Source organism: Clupea harengus, chromosome 6 (genome assembly GCF_900700415.2).
Source record: "Clupea harengus chromosome 6, Ch_v2.0.2, whole genome shotgun sequence".
NCBI classification, from domain to species: domain Eukaryota; kingdom Metazoa; phylum Chordata; class Actinopteri; order Clupeiformes; family Clupeidae; genus Clupea; species Clupea harengus.
In genome coordinates this window covers 14,237,104-14,255,700 of record NC_045157.1, presented here as the reverse complement: position 1 = coordinate 14,255,700, position 18,597 = coordinate 14,237,104, and the positions used below count along the sequence as shown (strand labels likewise).

Genomic DNA, 18,597 nt, shown 5'->3' with positions numbered 1-18,597 from the left:
AGTAGAAAAAGGTTGTACACCATAACACGCAGGACAGGCTTTTGTGAGCAATGCAGTCATAAAGCTTGCAGACCTTAACTCACAAAATTGCAAGGGAAAACAAGCTGGCATACACACAGCACCATCCCAGCACATCAGGAGGAAACACATTTAGCAAAAACAAAACAATCTTTGGCTTGTCTCCACAGATGAACGGTTTCAAAGTTCCTAATTAGAACCCCCATCAACACGTTTAGCAAGGAATGAGTTCTATAGATCTGTATCAGGTTGCATGTAGATTATATTATCTTTTCCTTAAAACACCTACACGAGCTAAATGACTTGCAGTAGCTTCCTAGACAGGCCTTGCCTCAGGGCAGCCTAATATCCAGCACATTGATACCCAGCAGGTGACCCAGGCCGTGGGGCATGAACACAGAGCCCATATGCTCCTTCAGCATGTCCTCAACATCACCCTTCAGGATGCCAATCTTCACCAGCTCCTCAAGGTGGACACGGTCAGCCAGACGATGCATGTCAGTCCATTTCACTCCGAAGAAATTAAATGCTTAAAACCTCTTCTTCTTTCTTTCTTTTTTTTTGTTTTACCTTTGTTGATCCCTCCATTAATGTATCTGTTCTCAGTTTTTGAGTACTTTCTTGTTAGAGAATTTGTAATATTAATTATACTGGAAAAGTGAAATTTATAAATAATGAATAAACATAAATAAACAAATGGAACATTAATAGCATTTAGAATTAATACTCTTGTAAGCATTTGTGTGTTTATAGTTTTAAGGAGGAAGTAAAAAGCTAAAATACATATAAGAACAATCCATCATTACCTGGTTTTGTGGCAGCCATGGCAGCTTGGCAGGATTTGAGCACAGCCTCTGAGAAAGTCCTGCTGTAGAAGAGCAGGAGCAGAGCAGCTGTCGGAAGAGTTGCAGTAGTACTCTCCACCCATGTCAAACAGGCTGTGAAAAATAAGAAGCAACAGCACAAATCATTTGATTCAACTAAAGTTGGACAACCAGAGATTTATTTCCAATACCAATCACGAGGAGCCTGACTAGTAGAGACTGTAAACTGCAGAGCAGCTTTAGGCCAGGACTACGTGTCTCTCAGACCTACTAGTGTGGTGTTAACATGAGCTCTCTAAAGTGCTGCTTCAAATCTCTATCTACACACCAACAGGACTCTCAGGTTCAGCCGCAGAACACACTCCTCTGTCATCAAACACACAAACACACACTCTGCTGTCATCAAACACACAAACACACAAACACACACTCCGCTGTCATCAAACACACACTCCGCCGCATTGCAGAGAGAGTAGAGTAGCAAGAGGTCTGGTGGGACAGTAGATGGAGACATCTTTAAAACAGTCTGGTGGTACTTCCATGTAAGCATCCATCATAAGGAACAGAATATCTTGACGAGGCTTGATTATTTATTTAGAAATAGCTCACTCATCACCTTCAATGTTACAAGAGCATTAGAATGGACACGGCAGATAAGTCATGGGCGATTAAGTCTGTGTTTTCTCCTGTGATAAAATGAGACAGTGGTGCACCTCTGCACTCACAACACCAGGGGGAGGTGAAAACCTACTGGAGTGTGTAACACAAATACACTTTTAAACACACAAAACAGCTGAAAAGTCCATTTGAAAATGAATAAAATGATCTGATCGTCCTCACTGACAGTGGCATTGACAGAAAAAGCATGTGGGTGGGTTTAATACATGGACACTTACCACATGTCTCCACCATTGATAGTCTTGTCATTGGGAGCTCCAGCATGGCCGTCGTGAAAAAAATTAGGTATTTTGTCCACTGTCAAGTAAAGATAAAATTACACAATTCTTTTTAATGAAGTAGTAACCAAAATGTAACTTGTCAATGAATTTCAATGAAAAATCATCACAGTTCAGTAAACAGTGGAACTAGGTTCACTAGGTGTGCCCAGAGTGCACAGTGCTCAAGTGGGCTATCTCCTGGGCCTTTGTGTGTGGAGTTTGCATGTTCTCCCCGTGTTCACAAGGGGTTTCCTCCGCTAATAACCCCAACAGAAAAACATGCAAAAAGAACAGAACAATCCTGTCCGTCCCTGACCGAGACGGACGGTTCACTTGGTCCCCGGGCGCTGAGAAGCTGCCCACTGCTCCTGGAGGATCCTGGAGGAGGGACGATCCGGGATGGGTTAAAGGCAGAAGACTGACTGAAGACTCACTGAAGATTCTCCACACAGTTAAACAGTGACGTCCTCAAACAGAGACACAGCCCTCTTTAAGCCATCAGAGAGAACAGCATGAATTATGAAGAGAAAGTCGCATTCATAACCAGTTTGGAATGAGAAGGCATAAAGGAAAGGAGAGTGGGGAAGATAACAGTCGGGCAGAATGAGTCAGCCTCACTCCTCCCCCAGTGAATCAGAAGAGGCGGCTTTCTGTGGGAAAGTGCTGGGGCTCAATTAGGCAGATAGTGAGCTGGTGAGGGTTTGCTATCTGTGCTCATGTCCTCCAAGATGAAGGTTTAATTAAAACACTGTGAGCTGCCAACATCAAACAGGAAGTGGACTTTTCAGGCACTGACCACAATGCCCTCTAGGGCATCATCAGATGATCATGCAGGCAGACAATTACAACAGCCACATATTCAAATGGAATATTAACATTCAAATTCAGGGCCCTGTGGTTTTCATATACCCAAGTGGAAAACATTATGTCTTTTTCCTGGGGTGTGAAGACTAAACTTCAAAAGAACCAAAGTTCTACCAGAAAGTTGTGGGAGGCAGGAATAGAATTAAAGATTTAATCCTAAATAGAATATAAATTTATATACATATCGATAACAGAACAGAACAAAAATAACGATAACAGTCTCTGGAGTATGGCGCCCATCCAGAATTCAGCAAATGACAAAAATAACTCAGATCCACCCTCACCCCAACCCAAAAAGATTAATCAACTGACCACCGAAGGAAATCAAGTCCACTTCAAAGGGGAAACTACTTGAAAAGTAAAAACATTCAGCCACGGCTAATGATCAACAGGTTCTAACGGCCATCATCCTCTCCGCTGATCTCCAAACAGTGGAGAAACAACAGCACCGTTTCTTGCAGAGCCCTAATTACCAGTAGGGCCAGGTTCATCTGCCGTCTCCACAACACTTCACACACACTTTTCTGTGATTTTTAATTGCCCAAAGTTTAAGGAAGAGAAGACTGTTTTTTTCCCACCATCTATAAAGAATCAATACCTGACCACAGGGCAATTATTCCAGGACCTTTAGTCTGTGTCAGGAAGATCTCACTCAAATGCTGCAGCCAAAAGTTCATTGTGTGAGCCTGTCACCTTGAAAAGATCGCAGTCAGTTTTAATTGGCAGACTTGTGGACACTTGTCATGCACCTGACCTCAACTGCATTGTAATGTAGAATCTCAAGATGACAGACTGGTCTAATAGTCATCAGTCTCTCAGCTTGGTGTATATGTAGATCTTAAGAAGTGTCTGTATATAACACATTTATTAAACTAGTCTCTTCTCATAGGAATTTCATTATAATATGGAAAGTGTTTTACACTTATATGACAGCCTTGTTAGATTGGACAAACAAGAGGTCTATTTGCAGCTCTATTTTTGTATGATGAAAGCCGTTTATAATGCAAACAAGAAATAATTAAGACATCAAACCGCTGCCTCCCTCCGCAGCTGCTGTGAGTGATGGTTGTGCTGCCCCGACAGCAGACAGATTAACCCCAGCGCTTACACATGGCTGCCTCCCAGGACATAAATCCTCAGAGAGAAATTCGGGGCGATCTGGGAGAACAAGGCTGTCTGCCGTGTTCAGCAATTAGTGAATATATTTCACCTGTCGCATGGTCAGCGGTGATCAAATTAATTATGTCAGTGCCAGAACACGCCAAATTTTCAATCTGTATTCATACAGTACAAATTTATGTAGACACTCATACATCTTGCATTTCATGCGGAATGCAAGCAGCAGATTGTGATGCTGTCATACAAATACAGTATACACAGACAGACAGCTATACAGATATAAAGATAGACAGACAGACAGTCGGACAGACATATAGACAGCACACCCAAGCAGACAGACAACACCACACACACACAGACAGACTGACTGACTGACACGCACACACACATACTCTAACACACACACACACACACACACACTCTGCTAAGCTGGGCTGAGTTACTGGTGTGTCCTTTCCCCAAACCCTCGGCAGGCTCCCCTTCAAACACCTTTCATGATGCCACTGTGGCCCAGACCCGTCTCTCCTGAGGGGGCCTCATAAGCACTTCCACTGGTGGCACCACTGCCATGTGTGCCCGCTCCCCCCCCCTCTCTCCAGATGCCAAGCCTGGAGATGGATTTTCCACAGCGGGCAACGGGGACGTGTTTCCGTCTTATTACCATCCCAGAGGGCCTTGCTGCTGACTCCGTACCCGACAAACATGGCCCTGCTGAGGCAGCCGCACGACCTTGAGGGTAGCGTGGACGACCTTGCATCCTCCACAGGGGCCCGTCCCGTCCTGCTGCCGTGGTAACAAGCATCAGGAGGAGCTTTGATTAATGCCTCTGCCCTGCTCCGGAAAGACCCGGGTCTGCGCCTGCCCAGAACTGCTCCTCTGCAACCCGTCTTGGACCGGCCAGCGATGGAAGTAGACAGCAAATTTATCAAAGGCAGCAGCCCCAGAGCAGCAGAGAGGGCAGAAGGGCAGGACCAGAGGGGGACTGCACTATACATACTTCTGCCTTCACTCAGCAGCTAACTAACTTATGGAGTAAGTCCATGCTATGACTGCGCCATGACTGCATTCAGGGTAAAAAAGAAAGAAGACTACAAAAAAGAGACTACAGATTCTGAGTAAAGACAACGAGTGTATCAATTTCTTCTTCAAAATTCTTTAAGATGGCAGATAATTGGACAATTCAATAGAAATCCCTGCTTCATATTTTAAACCAAGTCACTGTGAAAAGATATGAGAAAATACATAAGGGTAGTATCAAGACCGCAAAACCTTGAGGAGTATTACTAAAGCATAAAAAAATGATGTCTTTCTAAGAATGGAGGATTAGAGGACTGATAGACACTTGAAATGAATCAGACTGACATTTAGTGATGACTACTTTCATATCTCTTCCCCTAATGAGCACCGTGAATTCAGAGCTCTGATGTACAAACACAACAGCTGGTCTGATTCATTTCGCCTTGGACAACGCTGTGACTCACAGAGACTGGAGAGAGAAAGACCTTGACCTTCAGAAGCACACAGGATGATTCACACACACACACACACACACACACACACACAAATAGTCAGGCAAACACTGCTGCCTCTCCTCTGTCTCTGATGACAAATGAACCACAAACTCACATAGCTAAGCAATTCCCCTGGTGGCCAGCATCACGCCAACTCCAGAGGAGATTCTGCCCAGACCCATCACTGACCATCTTTCTAATGCCCTGTTATGCCGGGAGATGTACTTAAAATATTAAAAAAGATGCAAATCTGACAGATGGAGTATGAAGAATCTGGATGGCTAGAGCAAAAATCTGGCAACCGACATACACACACACACACATCTCTGATCTGTGAGGGCATTAATAGTAATTTAAGCATCAGCCATGTCCATAACCCAGGACAGATGTTTATTAGGACATGGATTTAGTTTACTGAACAAGGCGAGAGACCACTCCAATCATCTGGATTAATGTTGTTTTTCCCTCCTCAGTTTATTTTTCATTTTTTCCTGTTTAAAAGGATTGGTATAAATCCACTCAGTGTAAGCTTTGAAATCATGTCAATAATTACGCAACAGCTCACGCGGCCAAGGGCAGTCATGAGCTACCAGCGTGTTCTTCACTTAAAATCACACCCATCATTTGCAAACAACCTTCAGATATGTGGATAAAAGATGGGAAAAAATAAACGGGTAGAAAAGACAAATGAAGATGAAAGTCTTCACAGCCTTGCTGGCATTCCCCTAATGCTGCTCAGACTCCCCAACTTGCCTTCAAGTTAACGAGGACGCCTTCATTAGATCTGCACGCCTCTCGGACGCAGCAGACGCTCTCTGCATACGGGCTCTGTGGTCTGGCCCGCATTGTGTCGGTAGACCAGAGCCCCCCCGCCCCCCATCTGTTTGGCTCGGAGGAAAGATCCTCCTCCTCTTCTTCTTCCTCCTCCTCCTCGGGCTCAGAGATGGTGCCTTGAGGAATGGCGAGAGTTCAGTGCAGACTGTGCTGTGTGAGGCTGTGAGGCCGGCTGGTCTCCCACCCACAGCCGTGTCCACAGGACTCAGCACAGAGGCCAAGCGACGGCAGTTCGTTGACTGCTCTTCTTTCTGTCATTAAAACCCACTGATCCTCTCTCTCTCTCTCTCACACCCTCTCTTTGTCTCTCTCTCTCGCTCTCTCTCTCTCTCACACACCCTCTCTTTGTCTCTCTCTTACTCACCTTCTCTCTGTCTGGCACGGTTTATGTTTTCTCACGCAGCGTCTATGATTACAGAAAGGAAGCACACGTACAAACACACAGGGAGATCACTGGAATTAGGCGCTCAGGGTCAGACCAGCCTTCATCCCCGTTTCACAGAACAGCTCCCTGACTTTAATTATATGCAAATGCACACGTTAGCGTCCTTGTTGCAAGATGCCATTTTGTTTGAGCGAAACTTTTATAAATGATTAATGCATGAAGTATCAAGAATAGAAAACATGAGCAGCCATTCCAGTGATGCCTATGCCTTCTTTGTCATATGGGGGGGATTGTTCACTATTGGCAATGATGAGAAATAAATGATACATAGGTTCAAAGGAAAGGCACTCTATTAATTCAACAGCTTGGCTCATCTTCGAGACTCCCCCGCCCTTCCCCCCTCAGATTCAAGATTCAAGGCTAAACAAGAAGAAATGGATCTGCCAACCATTGTGACAGCTGAAGGCAAAGGGAAGGAGCGAGAGAAAAAAAAGAGGTGGGGAGAGGGGAAATCAGTGCACTGTGTGTACAGATGGTTTTCCCATTAAAAATGGATGTGCAGCTTTGTCTCCGAATGCTTTCAGACAACCCTGTGACAGAAGGTACCATTCCAAGGGCGAAAGGTGGATTGTTCTTCGTTTGTAGCCAGCTTTCCAGAATGCATACCAGAAAACAAAAGTGACGTTTCATTCTATTCAGTGGCATTAGGGATCAACAGTTGAGCATGTATCAGCTTCTACGTAGTGAAAACCGAAGCACTGACACACTTCACACAAGGCCCTGTTGCCTCAGACACACACAGACACACACTGACACACTTCACACAAGGCCCTGTCGCCTCCCGCAAAACACATCCAAATGATGTGGAGATGAAATCGCACTCAAGGGGTGAATCAAACAAGTCTGACTGATGGCAGGAGCTGTAATGGGAGGAATTTGTAGCACTGGGTGTTCACCCCTGACACACGCAGAGACCCACATGCAGACCCACATGCAGACACACACAGATAAAGACACACACACATACACACACACACACACACACACACACACACGCACACACACAGACACACACACACAGACACACACACACGTACACGTACACACACACACACACACACACACACGTACACACACACGTACACACACACACACACAGGAGGTTTAATAAACTCCACCAAAGGTTAGCCTACAGATTCAGAAGCAAACATGAACAACTAACACAATGAAACGTGACTGCCGCGGTCAATGAGGTGCAATTAAACGAGCACAGCCCTTAGACCACCAACATCAGTCGTTTTACTGCAACCAATAGCATAAATAAATAAATAAACCCTGTGAAGGCATAAATGCTAAGCTGAGCACAGTGTACGACCACAAGGATGGATGTAGGGTCGTTTATAATCATTATGGGGGCGAGAGTGTTACGAATCGGACCGGGCACGGAGACTAACGAGGATAAAGCAGTGCAGTATCATCCACTCCTTTTGCAACCAGAGGGAGGGAGAAAGCACTGTGCTGTGTTGATCTGGGCTTTTTTTGCCTGCCTGTTGTCTGTCTGCGTGTATATCTGTCTGTCTGTCTGTCTGTCTGTCTGTCTGCCTGCCTGCCTGTCTGTCTGTCTGTCTGTCTGTCTGTCTGTCTGTGTATGTGTGCACACCTGTGTAGAACACAAACACACAAAGGCACTGGGATTCTCAAGATCCTTTTGTTATCAGGCTCCGAGGACAGAGTGTTTCTAAACATTTCGGTGAGAAAGGAAAAAGCAGTGAAAGAGGAAAGGAAAGGGAGAAATAATGTGTTGTCTCTGGGAAAACCTTTTCATCGGTGGGCGCCCACACACGCACCTCCAAGGTTCATTCTCTGAGGGGCCTAATCATCGATGGGGACTTAGTCCCGGGTCGATACTGGATACGTAGGTGTAGCAAACAGAAAGACGTGGGTGGTGGGAGCGGAGAGAGAGAGAGAGAGAGTGAGAGAGAGAGAGAGAGAGTAGTCTTGCATCCTTCCCTGAGCAACGTTAGATACAAACACATGTGAGGTTTGTGAGGTTTGCTCACAGCGGGAGCCACTGGTGCACAGGCTTAGCTGGATCCTTGGGTGAAGGCACACCGGGTCTTTGGAGGATTTTTTTCTCTTCTGGTTCAAACCAGGGGGATTAGGATTTGGAGGGTTAGCTTCAGGCAGTTAGCATCAGGCAGTTAGCATCAGGTAGCTTGTTTCTGGTTGGAACCACTGGGGGTAATTTTGTGGCCAAATGGACCCCCACTCTCAGTTTGAGGAACACCAGACCAGAGCCATCAGCCATCGCATGTTCACACCCCCTACTTTGACCTCCAGACACACCCACCCCCTCCCCTACACTTTATGTCATTGTTTAATATGTTATATTCTACCCATTAAGAACTGTACATTTCTGTAATGATAAAGAAGACATTTCTCGTGACTTGCGACCGTGCTGTTCGAGGTTACTTTGCCTAGCGTCCGAATAAACGTATTCTTTCCCTAAGCCGTCTTACTCGTCTCTTACTCTGAACAAGTTACCATGAAACAAGGAACCGACTTTGGCGTTTTCATCAAGGAATTCGCCAAGAACAGCCTACTTTTTCAGGAGTGTGCTTTCTTCTGACCAAATAAAGCAATTAAAAAACAAATTCCATTCCACAATCCTTTATTATATTGGTATTTGTCTGTTGCAACTGATTGGTTTTTTTTTCAATCAGGTTCGTAAAATTAGAGCAGACAATTTAGTCTTTGACATTCTTTGCTACTGATGACAGCTTATGCTCAGTTTAGTGTAGGGTACAAGCCCACCCACGCATGCATGTTGACAACATTGTTCCTCACTCTCACCAAGTCTATATAATACCTCAGAGGTTCAAATGGAGGTAAAGGTGGTGGGTGTCTTTTCGTGTTCATGACCCACACAGAGATCGCATTCAAGGGGTTAATTAAACAAGTTTGACTGACGGCAGGAGCTGTAATGGGTGTAATTTGTAGCACTGGGTGTTCACATGCAGACACACACACACACACACACACACACACAGACACAGACACAGGCACAGGCACAGACACAGACACAGACACAGACACAGACACAGACACAGACACACACACAGACACACACACACACACACACACACAATAAAACTCAAAGCAGTCGGTGAGGCACAAAGGCAGCAAGACACAGCAGTGGTACCAATGTATAAAAATGACCTCCACCTTTGAATTCTCTGCACAGGGGAAACAAAATAACAAAACTTGCTTTCGAGACAGAATTAGACTTCTGCTGTTTCTGCTACTGCAGGCCCACTGAGAGATGGAGTGACACATAATGATGTCACTGTGCATGCTCCGTAGAGGGGGAAAAAGTCCTAGCAAGTGTTCTGCTGTGCAGTTTTTATTTCTCGTCTGTGATGAAGTGCTCAAATAAGCGAGGAGAATCTGGACAGAAAACTGTGACGGGAGTAAATGTGTGAGGGGGGAAGACAAGGTTTGTTTTGGCAAAGACACGCCCCAGTGGCACTTCAAAGAATGAATAGTTTCAAAGGCTTCCCAAAATGGACACTGGTCACTCTGGAAACCATTGATTACAAAAAATTTAATAAAAACGGGTTGCTCTAAACTTGAGAAAACTGCTTTAGCTTAACATCTATTAGGCAGATTCTTCTCAGCTCTTCTCTCTGGGACAAGATCAGACACAGACACAAAAGGTGCACTACACTTCAGAATGTTTTGTTATTATTTTTTCTTTCTCCTAATTTCTGTTTTTATGATCAAATATATGGTTGCCTATTTAATTCTTCTGTGCCTTGAAGTGTTCTAATGTTTTTTTTATTATTGTTATTAATAACAGATATATCTAATTATGAATACAATTATTTAAATTATATACAAAGAGCATCAAATACCACCTGTGGATATCTTGAAGAAAAAAAAAACACAGAAAATGTCTTTGGAGGTGTAGGTTGGTGGTTGGTTGTTTGTGTATGCCATACACTCTGGCAACCACCAGCACAGCGTCCTCCATTAACTGTTAACCGTTTAATCCACTGCACACATGATGGCAGGGGTCTTAAGCTATTTACTTTAGGGTTTTACACCCTGCAGTGCAGGTTCTTGGAGACTTTTCTAGGGGGGGTTACACTTTTCAAGGAAACTGTTGTGAAGAATCTCAAGAGCAGTCATGAAGTTGTGAAACTAGATTCTAGATTCTTCTAGACTAGACTGAATATCAATAAATCAGTGAAGGCATGATGGAAGCATTTCTCCTAAGCATTCTATGCATATTGCTTCGGGTTTTTGAAATTGCATTGGATTGCATTTTTCAGACTTTGAAAAGATAAAATAACAAAAACCTATTTTGTGTAAACCATGATGTCAGTGATATTACACAAAACTGGCAAGGAAATTCTTCATTTTGTGAATGTTGTCAAACTCAACCTCTGGGAATGTGTGTTGAATTAATACCAATCTTAGATCTCCCCCTAAAAATAGGACGTCTTAAGGGATCTGTCATTGTAAAATGAGGGCAACTGTATGTCAGTCATGTGTAGATGGTGTCACCCTGCTCTATTTTCTAACAGGTAGCATGGAGAGTGACAAGCAGTGCAGGACAAGCAGGAAGAGTGATGTGTGTGAGTGTGTGCATATGTGTGTGTGTGTGTGTGTGCATATGTTTGTGTGAGTATGTGTGTGAGAGCATATGTTTTTGTGTGTGTTTGTGTGTTTGTGTATGTGTCTCTTTGTGCGTGTGTGCGTGTCTGTGTGTGCGTGTGTCATGTTACCCAGGATGCTCTAGGCATTTTCGTTTCTGGAGGATGGTGCGCAAAGCAGAGGAGTTTAATGATTATGAGTCTGTGGAGATATTCAGAGAGAGAGAGAGAGAGAGAGTGGGAGTCACAAAAGAAAAAAGAAAGATGAAGAGAAAGAAAGAGATGGGGGGGGGGGGGCGGAAGACAAGAACTGGTTTAGTCAACCTACAATGATGCCTCGATGCCCAATCTTCCAACAGGCACATGCAGACATACCACCACACCACACCACACCATCTCACCCTGCATCACACTTCACCACACCACACCATAGCACACCACACCATCTCACCCTGCATCACACCACGCCACACCACACCATACCACACCACACCACACCATCTCACCCTGCATCACAATACACCATACCACATCACACCACATTACCGGAGGTTAGCCAGATTTATTTTGCCTTTTTGCATGGTGATATTTTTGCACAGGGGAACAGGAATGGAGGGGAAGCACACACCTCACCTCACCTCACCACACCACACCTCACCACACCTCACCACACCACACCACACCACACCACACTGCCCCACACCACCACAACACACCGACACCTGACACCCCCATCCCTCTGCCGCCTCCTAGATGAGGAGCAGTGCCAGGTCAAGGCCTAAGCAGTGAGCTCCACTGCCTTATCTCCCCGTGCCTCTCCTCTCCTCCCTGCTCCTCTCCTCTTCTCTGCCGCCCCATGCTCCACTGTCATATCAACGTCTTTGATGTCAGGGCCTCTGGCTGCTTCTCAAACCAGGCCTGCCACACATCCAGTGTGTGTGTGTGTGTGTGTGTGTGTGTGTGTGTGTGTGTGTGTGTGTGTGTGTGTGTGTGTGTGTGGTTGCGCGCGCGTGTGCGTTTGTCATTGTGTGAAAGTGTGTGTGTGTGTGTGTGTGTGTGGAAGTGAATGTGGTTCGTGTGTGTGTGTCTCCTCATTAAATCTCAGCAGAGTTTGTAATTACCGGCGGTATCATGCCATTCTTGGTGGGGGGTGAGGGTAGGGGGTGAGGAGTGTAGGTAAGGGGGTGAGTGTGGGCGGCACAGGAGGAAAAATGAGCCTGACATACATGACAAACACCAAGGAGAGGCAGGGGACACAGAGGAGCACAGGAGGATGAACAACAGACGCATAAATCAACACTAACAACATTAGGGGGGGGGGGGGGGGGGGGGGGGGGGGGGGGGTTCAAACAATTGGCTCTTATTTTTTAAAGAACTGAGAACATGCTGTGTCACACTGTAAGGTCAAGGATTAGTGTTGAAATGCACTGGGGGCAAGGGTAAGGAACCTAATTAATGAAGCTGGGTAACTGAGTCAGGCAGACATACATAACATTCAATGTAGTTCCATTTCAGTGGGGGTTTTAAGGGACTTCTGGAACTCATTGCAGGAATGTTTCCTTGTGAATGATTTTTCTCCCCACAGAGTAGCAGCAGTGGAGGATTCTGGGAAGGATTTCAGCACAGCCTTTCATCCTCTTTGCTCAGCTCCCCTGTCACCTGCGTGCTATACGACACTATTTATAACTTTGTAACCATAACAACAGGCGTATTCCTTGCCTAATGTTGGAGGATTCCTGTCACTGCTTGTCTTTTGGTCCTTGCAGAAAAACGCTCCTCTCTGACCTTGTATACAGAGCTTTCACCAGAGATGTGTGAATTAAGTGGAAAAAAAAGATAAATATGATTACAAAGAGACAAAAGCTTCTCATTGCCGAATTAATTCTACTGTCCTTAATCAAGAGGCTCCTGTGTAATGTGAGGCCTTTCATGCAGCAGCACTGAGACTGGAAACAACAACAGACACCAGGGAGGAAGGAGGGGATGAAAGAACCTGGACTAAGTCACTGGGGAACAGAGAGATGGAGAGCTCTGACTGGATACACTGCGTTACCAATGTGAGCTTTTCTCTGGTGCAGGGGGTGTACAGATCCACCTTAGAGAACCAGAAGAGAGGCCAGTAGATTCCGAAAAGGTAAATGTAAGCCAACAAGAGAGGACAGTGAGTCAATGTGTGTGCACACACTCAGAGAGAGAGAGAGAGAGAGAGAGAGAGAGAGAGAGGGAGCGAGTGTGTGTGTGTGTGCATGTACTTATTTACGTATCTATGTGTGACTGAGCCAAAGGACGCAAAGCAAATAGATGTAGGTTCTGCAAGCTCCACACACACACAGACACACACATACACACAAACGGCCTGTGAGCAGCAGTGTGGAACCACCCCTCAGTAGTTAAGGGGTAACTGTAAGTGTTTAACTGAGGATGACTGAAGCCTGGGGTCTGACATTGCATTTGTGCATCTTTCTTTCTCTTTTTGTTTCTCTCTCTCTCTCTCTCTCTCTCTCTCTCTCTCACACACACACACACACACACACACACACACACACATATGGCCTAATTTCTCCCAAAGGGAGCAATCCTCTGGTCTTATTTGGCTGGACCTGACCCTAGTGCATGCTGGGTAAAAGCCCACAGTGGGTGAGTCTCAGAGTTCTGCTCCACATCAGCTGGAGGAGGAAGTGTGAGGGCCTCTCTGGCATGAGGGCAACACAAGGCTGGCTGATCCCTCAGCATGGAGCAGACTCTTGGCAGCGTTTTAAAACCAGGAAATAATAGATAAACAAATATGCTTTTGTGGAGCAATCTATTTGGATTAAGAGTGATCAGAATCCTATTATTCTACAAATTCTATAATCTTGTATAAAAGTAATTTGGCATTTCTGATGAGATTACTAAGCAGGGAGTCCTGTAGTAATGTGTAAAGCTTAAGACTGCAACATTTATTATCGAGAAAAAAAGAGTAGGGTAGGGATACTAAAAGCACAACTAAAGAAAATGTCCTTTAATAAACCTTCATTTCTTTTTAACATGTAATGGCTTTCTGTCTTTGATAGTCAATTTACACAATCTCTGTGAACTTGCAAACAAGCAGCTTTGCAATGTGACCGCTTTTAATTAAAGCAGCTTGTGCTACTGGGCTCATTTCTCATATTTATGGATGCTTCAGAAGGTGTTGCCTGGGGAGACACACCACCACTAGCACAAGCTACTGTTGTTTGTTTGTTTGTTTATTTATTTATTTAACTATGCATCTGCTTATTTATTAACTGTAATCATGATCCACACTTCACAAATCTTCACACCATTTCAAAAATCCAACTGTTCCACTGAACTGGAACATCTGACAGGAGAGATAGGCCCTTTTCTCCCTGAGCATAATGAGGTTAAATTGGACCCCTGTTCGCCCACCAACTGAGGCAGCCAGGTTCTCCACTCACATTTAGAGAGGCAGCCTGGAGCTAGCTGGCCTGCCCTTTCAGGAGAGAAATTAACTAAAAGATCACTAAATTACAGTGCCACTGGAGTGCAAAACCCCAAAACAAACAAAACAATCGTGCAGCCCTGAAGTACGGATACAGCATACAAAAATAAAAGCAAAATGCAACATACAAACATACAGTGCTGAGGAGCAAATGCAGTGAAACAATTAAGGAAATACATCATCAGTTGCACTTCAGAGCTGCAAATTGTATTTTCTATGTTGTACCTGCACTCATGTGTTTTTTTGGTTTTCTCATTCTCTCCTGTTTTCCTTCCTTAATTCCACACAACACATTCACTATGTGTAAATATAAGCACACTATATTCACTGTATAAATATAAGCACACTACATTCACTGTGTAAATATAAACACACTACATTCACTATGTGGAAATATAAACACACTACATTCACTATGGAAATATAAACACACTACATTCACTATGTGTAAATACAAACACACTACATTCACTATGTGGAAATACAAACACACTACATTCACTATGTGGAAATACAAACACACTACATTCACTATGTGGAAATAAAAACCTAGATGAGATGGGATTGGCCTAAAACGTAACCTATTAAAAGGGAATTTTTCAGAACCACAGGGTTAGGCCTGTATATCACACTTATCTCGTTTACAGAGCCAGGACTGTGCATGAACACCAGAGTTTTAATGGACAGCTAGAGGACCGTGAGGAGCAATTCGCTGAATTTGACAAAAAGTGTATGGGATTAGAGTTGTGGACCGCACCTCTAAAAGGGAATTTTCAGTCTTGGTCTTAATTAGGCCTGCATAGTGCATTAGACAATCCCATGAATAAACATTTAGCTGCTTAAAAGCCTTAGCATCACAAAGCCCTTGACCTCCATCTCAACAGAGACTACAACACAGGTATAGAAACACACATATTACTTGAACTGAAAATCACAGCACACAACTCACACCTCTACCCCTCACACACCTCACAGCTCACACCCTATATCACACACATGAACAGGTTTGCAAGAAAAGAAAGAAAAAGGGGGTAAGCGAATAAACCCATGCAACCCCCACTCTGGATGCAAAAACAATACTGCAGCACAACAACTGGTGAGCAGCACGCGTCACATTTAAATAAAATAATTACTTTTCTGAAAACTGATTACATTTCCAGTATTGCTGCATGCTCTCCACTCTAGCTGTGATCGCTCACTGGGACAAAACTCAATTAATAAAAAACGGTAAGAGCTTACCAATCATAGCATATTGAAAACTCAAGACCTCAAAATCTGTGTGTGTGACCGTGTGTGTGTGTGTGTGTCTTTGTGCATGAGGCCTGTAAAGCATCTAATAGAAATGACCTGGGCTATGGTCGCTCTCCGTGGTGCTGAACATGGAGCGCCTTACCTCTGAGGTGTATGGCTCAGATGTTGATGCTTCACATAGTGTGTGTGTCTGTATCTATGAGTGAATTTGTGAGGTAAGCGCCATGTGTTGACAGAGATTCCACACAGAGATGTTAGCTGGGAGCTGGAGAAAGGTTCCTGGATAATTAATGATGATCTGACTACAGCGCTCCTGGCTGCTGGCTATTTCTGGTAGACAGATGGAGAGGATGGTGGCTTTTGAATGTGCTATATTTGACTACAGGTGTGACTGAGAGGATAAGGCTGCCAGCTGTGTGAAATATGTATGTGTGTGTGTGTGTGTGTGTTAAAAGAGAGTGTTATGTGACGGTGACAGTGGGATGTCAGAGTCCATTAAGTTACTGTGTACAGGAGTGCTATTGTGTGTATGTGTGTGGGTGTGTATTCTAATATTATGAGAATGGCTAACTCTATGTGAGTATGTGGTCCACTTTTGCATGTCTGCATGTTTGCATGTGTTTGAGCGAGTGTTGATGCGGGACGTCCAAAGGAGGCAGCATGTCTACACGAATAAGTATCTGCGTGTGAATTATAGAGAGTGTGTATTGTATGCATCTGTGTGTGTGTGTCTCTCTCTCTCTCTCTCTCTCTCTCTCTCTCTCTCTCTCTCTCTCTCTCTCTCTCTCTCTCTCTCTCTCTCTCTCTCTCTCTCTCTCTCTCTCTCTCTGTGTGTGTGTGTGTGTGTGTGTGTGTGTGTGTGTGTGTGTGTGTGTGTGTGTGAGTGTATATTCGTCCATATGCATGTGTGTTCTCAGGCCTCTGTACCTCTGTCACTCAGCATTCCTCAGAGCCAGTAAACAGCAGCCTTGCATAACCTCCCCTGCAGCCCTGCTGTCCTCCTCTCAGACTCGCTTCTGCCTGCTCCTGCTCTCCTCCTCCTCATCCTCCAGTTGATGTAATCACTGCAACGCTCACCCAGGTCTGAAACCTCACAGGAATATGTCCCAAAATTCAGAAAGAAGTTAAGCATTCATAAGACATTACATAATGCTATTTGCCATTTTCAAAGAGGGTAGATTGTAATGTGGACATTTGCATTAAAACCTTTTTTTTTAAATATAAATGTGTTCTTGGTGTTCTCACCTACCATTTGTCAGTCATACACAAAGCAGTTCTTAACTGCGCCACAGACTAGACCACTCAGGATTATATCCGGCAGTCCTGCCAGAGACTAAGGAATAGTAGGAACAGAATGGAGAGATAAGAAAAGAGAGATTTCTAGCATATAATCATGTGTGTGTCTGTGTGTGTGTGTGTGTGTGTGTGTGTGTGTGTGTGTGTGTGGGTGTGTGTGTGCGTGTGTGTGTGTGTGTGTGTGTGTTTGTGTGGAGTACATGTGGAGAAATAGAGACTTTAGTGGACTCACTAGTCATCACAAACCCCAGGGTTCAGTATCTCTGGTCCACCTTTCACCTCTCCCGTCTGCTATCTGTGCTCTCATCTCTGTGTCCGTTTGGGCAAAGGAGAAGAGAAAATCCCATTGGAACGCCACAGCTTATCTCCAGCCTTGTTTAAAGTAGAAAACGGTTCTGAGTGAACTGCTTCAAGGCTGCTGGGCAGAATAAGAGGCAGGGTGTGCTATCAGCTGTAGCTCCAGTGTAGAACAGCTACAGGATCACACACGCACGCACACACATGCACGCACGCTCACACACAGATAGGAGAGAAACTGCGCCTCCGCTAGCAGAGCTTACTGTAGAGAAGATTATCTCTACGTATGAGGACAATAGGGTGCACTTGTCACTGATGGCCTTTTATGTCAGTGATGTTGCATTCATGTAAGGTGAAAAAATAAATGAATTAAAAGTGTCATACCTCTCCATTTCATATTCCTTCTGCCAGGCCTCACACACTTCATAACCTGCGGGGGAGAATTGGAGTCTAGTTATTCAGAATAATAGGATGATATTCTCATTATGTCTGCATTTCTGTTTCTAGAGCCTGTATGAATCATTCCTGCTTTGGTTGCAGGCTAATGACACATATTACGCATAATTCACACACACACACACACACACACACACACACACACACACACACACACTGTCAGGCAGACAAGGGCATATCTGAGTGTGAGAGGAAAGATTGGAAAATGAGGGATAATTGTCTTGAAATTACACACTATTTTGTCCATCTGATGATGTGAGTGTCATCCACTTGAACTCACTGAGCTGCTGGCTTTCTGCCAAAGAGGAGATTTGAGAGAGAGAGAGAGAGAGAAAGAGTGATAGAGAGAGAGAGAGAGAGAGAGAGAGAGAGAGAGAATGAATCACAGAGAAAGAAGAAAATAACTGATAATTCATTCATGGCATGATACAATTGGACTGGTAGGCAAGGACAGCCTCAAACTATTTTAAACCTGTTTGTATTTCTTGATACAGCTAGTATAAAGAAACTGAAATGATTCATTCTAAAGTTCATTGGAGAGACCTTCAAAAGTTTGTACATTCACCTAGTCTTCAAGTGAGTATATCTCTGCTTCATGAGGGTCCATCTAAATCCGTACACAGCCCTGCGCATCCACAGAAGCCAAAACTCGAACAAAGCTTTAT

The 18,597-nt window shown here is 44.4% G+C and overlaps 1 protein-coding gene across 1 annotated transcript; it reads right to left on the bottom strand.

Annotated features, from left to right (window-relative positions):
- Positions 1 to 209: 209 nt before the first annotated feature.
- LOC116220706 (xaa-Pro dipeptidase-like) lies at positions 210 to 17,046 on the bottom strand. The gene is made up of 3 exons (XM_031568688.2): positions 16,811 to 17,046; positions 1,739 to 1,817; positions 210 to 956 (listed from the first exon to the last, which is right to left on the bottom strand). The coding sequence occupies exons 1-3, from the start codon at positions 16,824 to 16,826 to the stop codon at positions 821 to 823; spliced, it is 231 nt and encodes a 76-aa protein (XP_031424548.1). The 5' UTR covers positions 16,827 to 17,046; the 3' UTR covers positions 210 to 820.
- Positions 17,047 to 18,597: the final 1,551 nt, after the last annotated feature.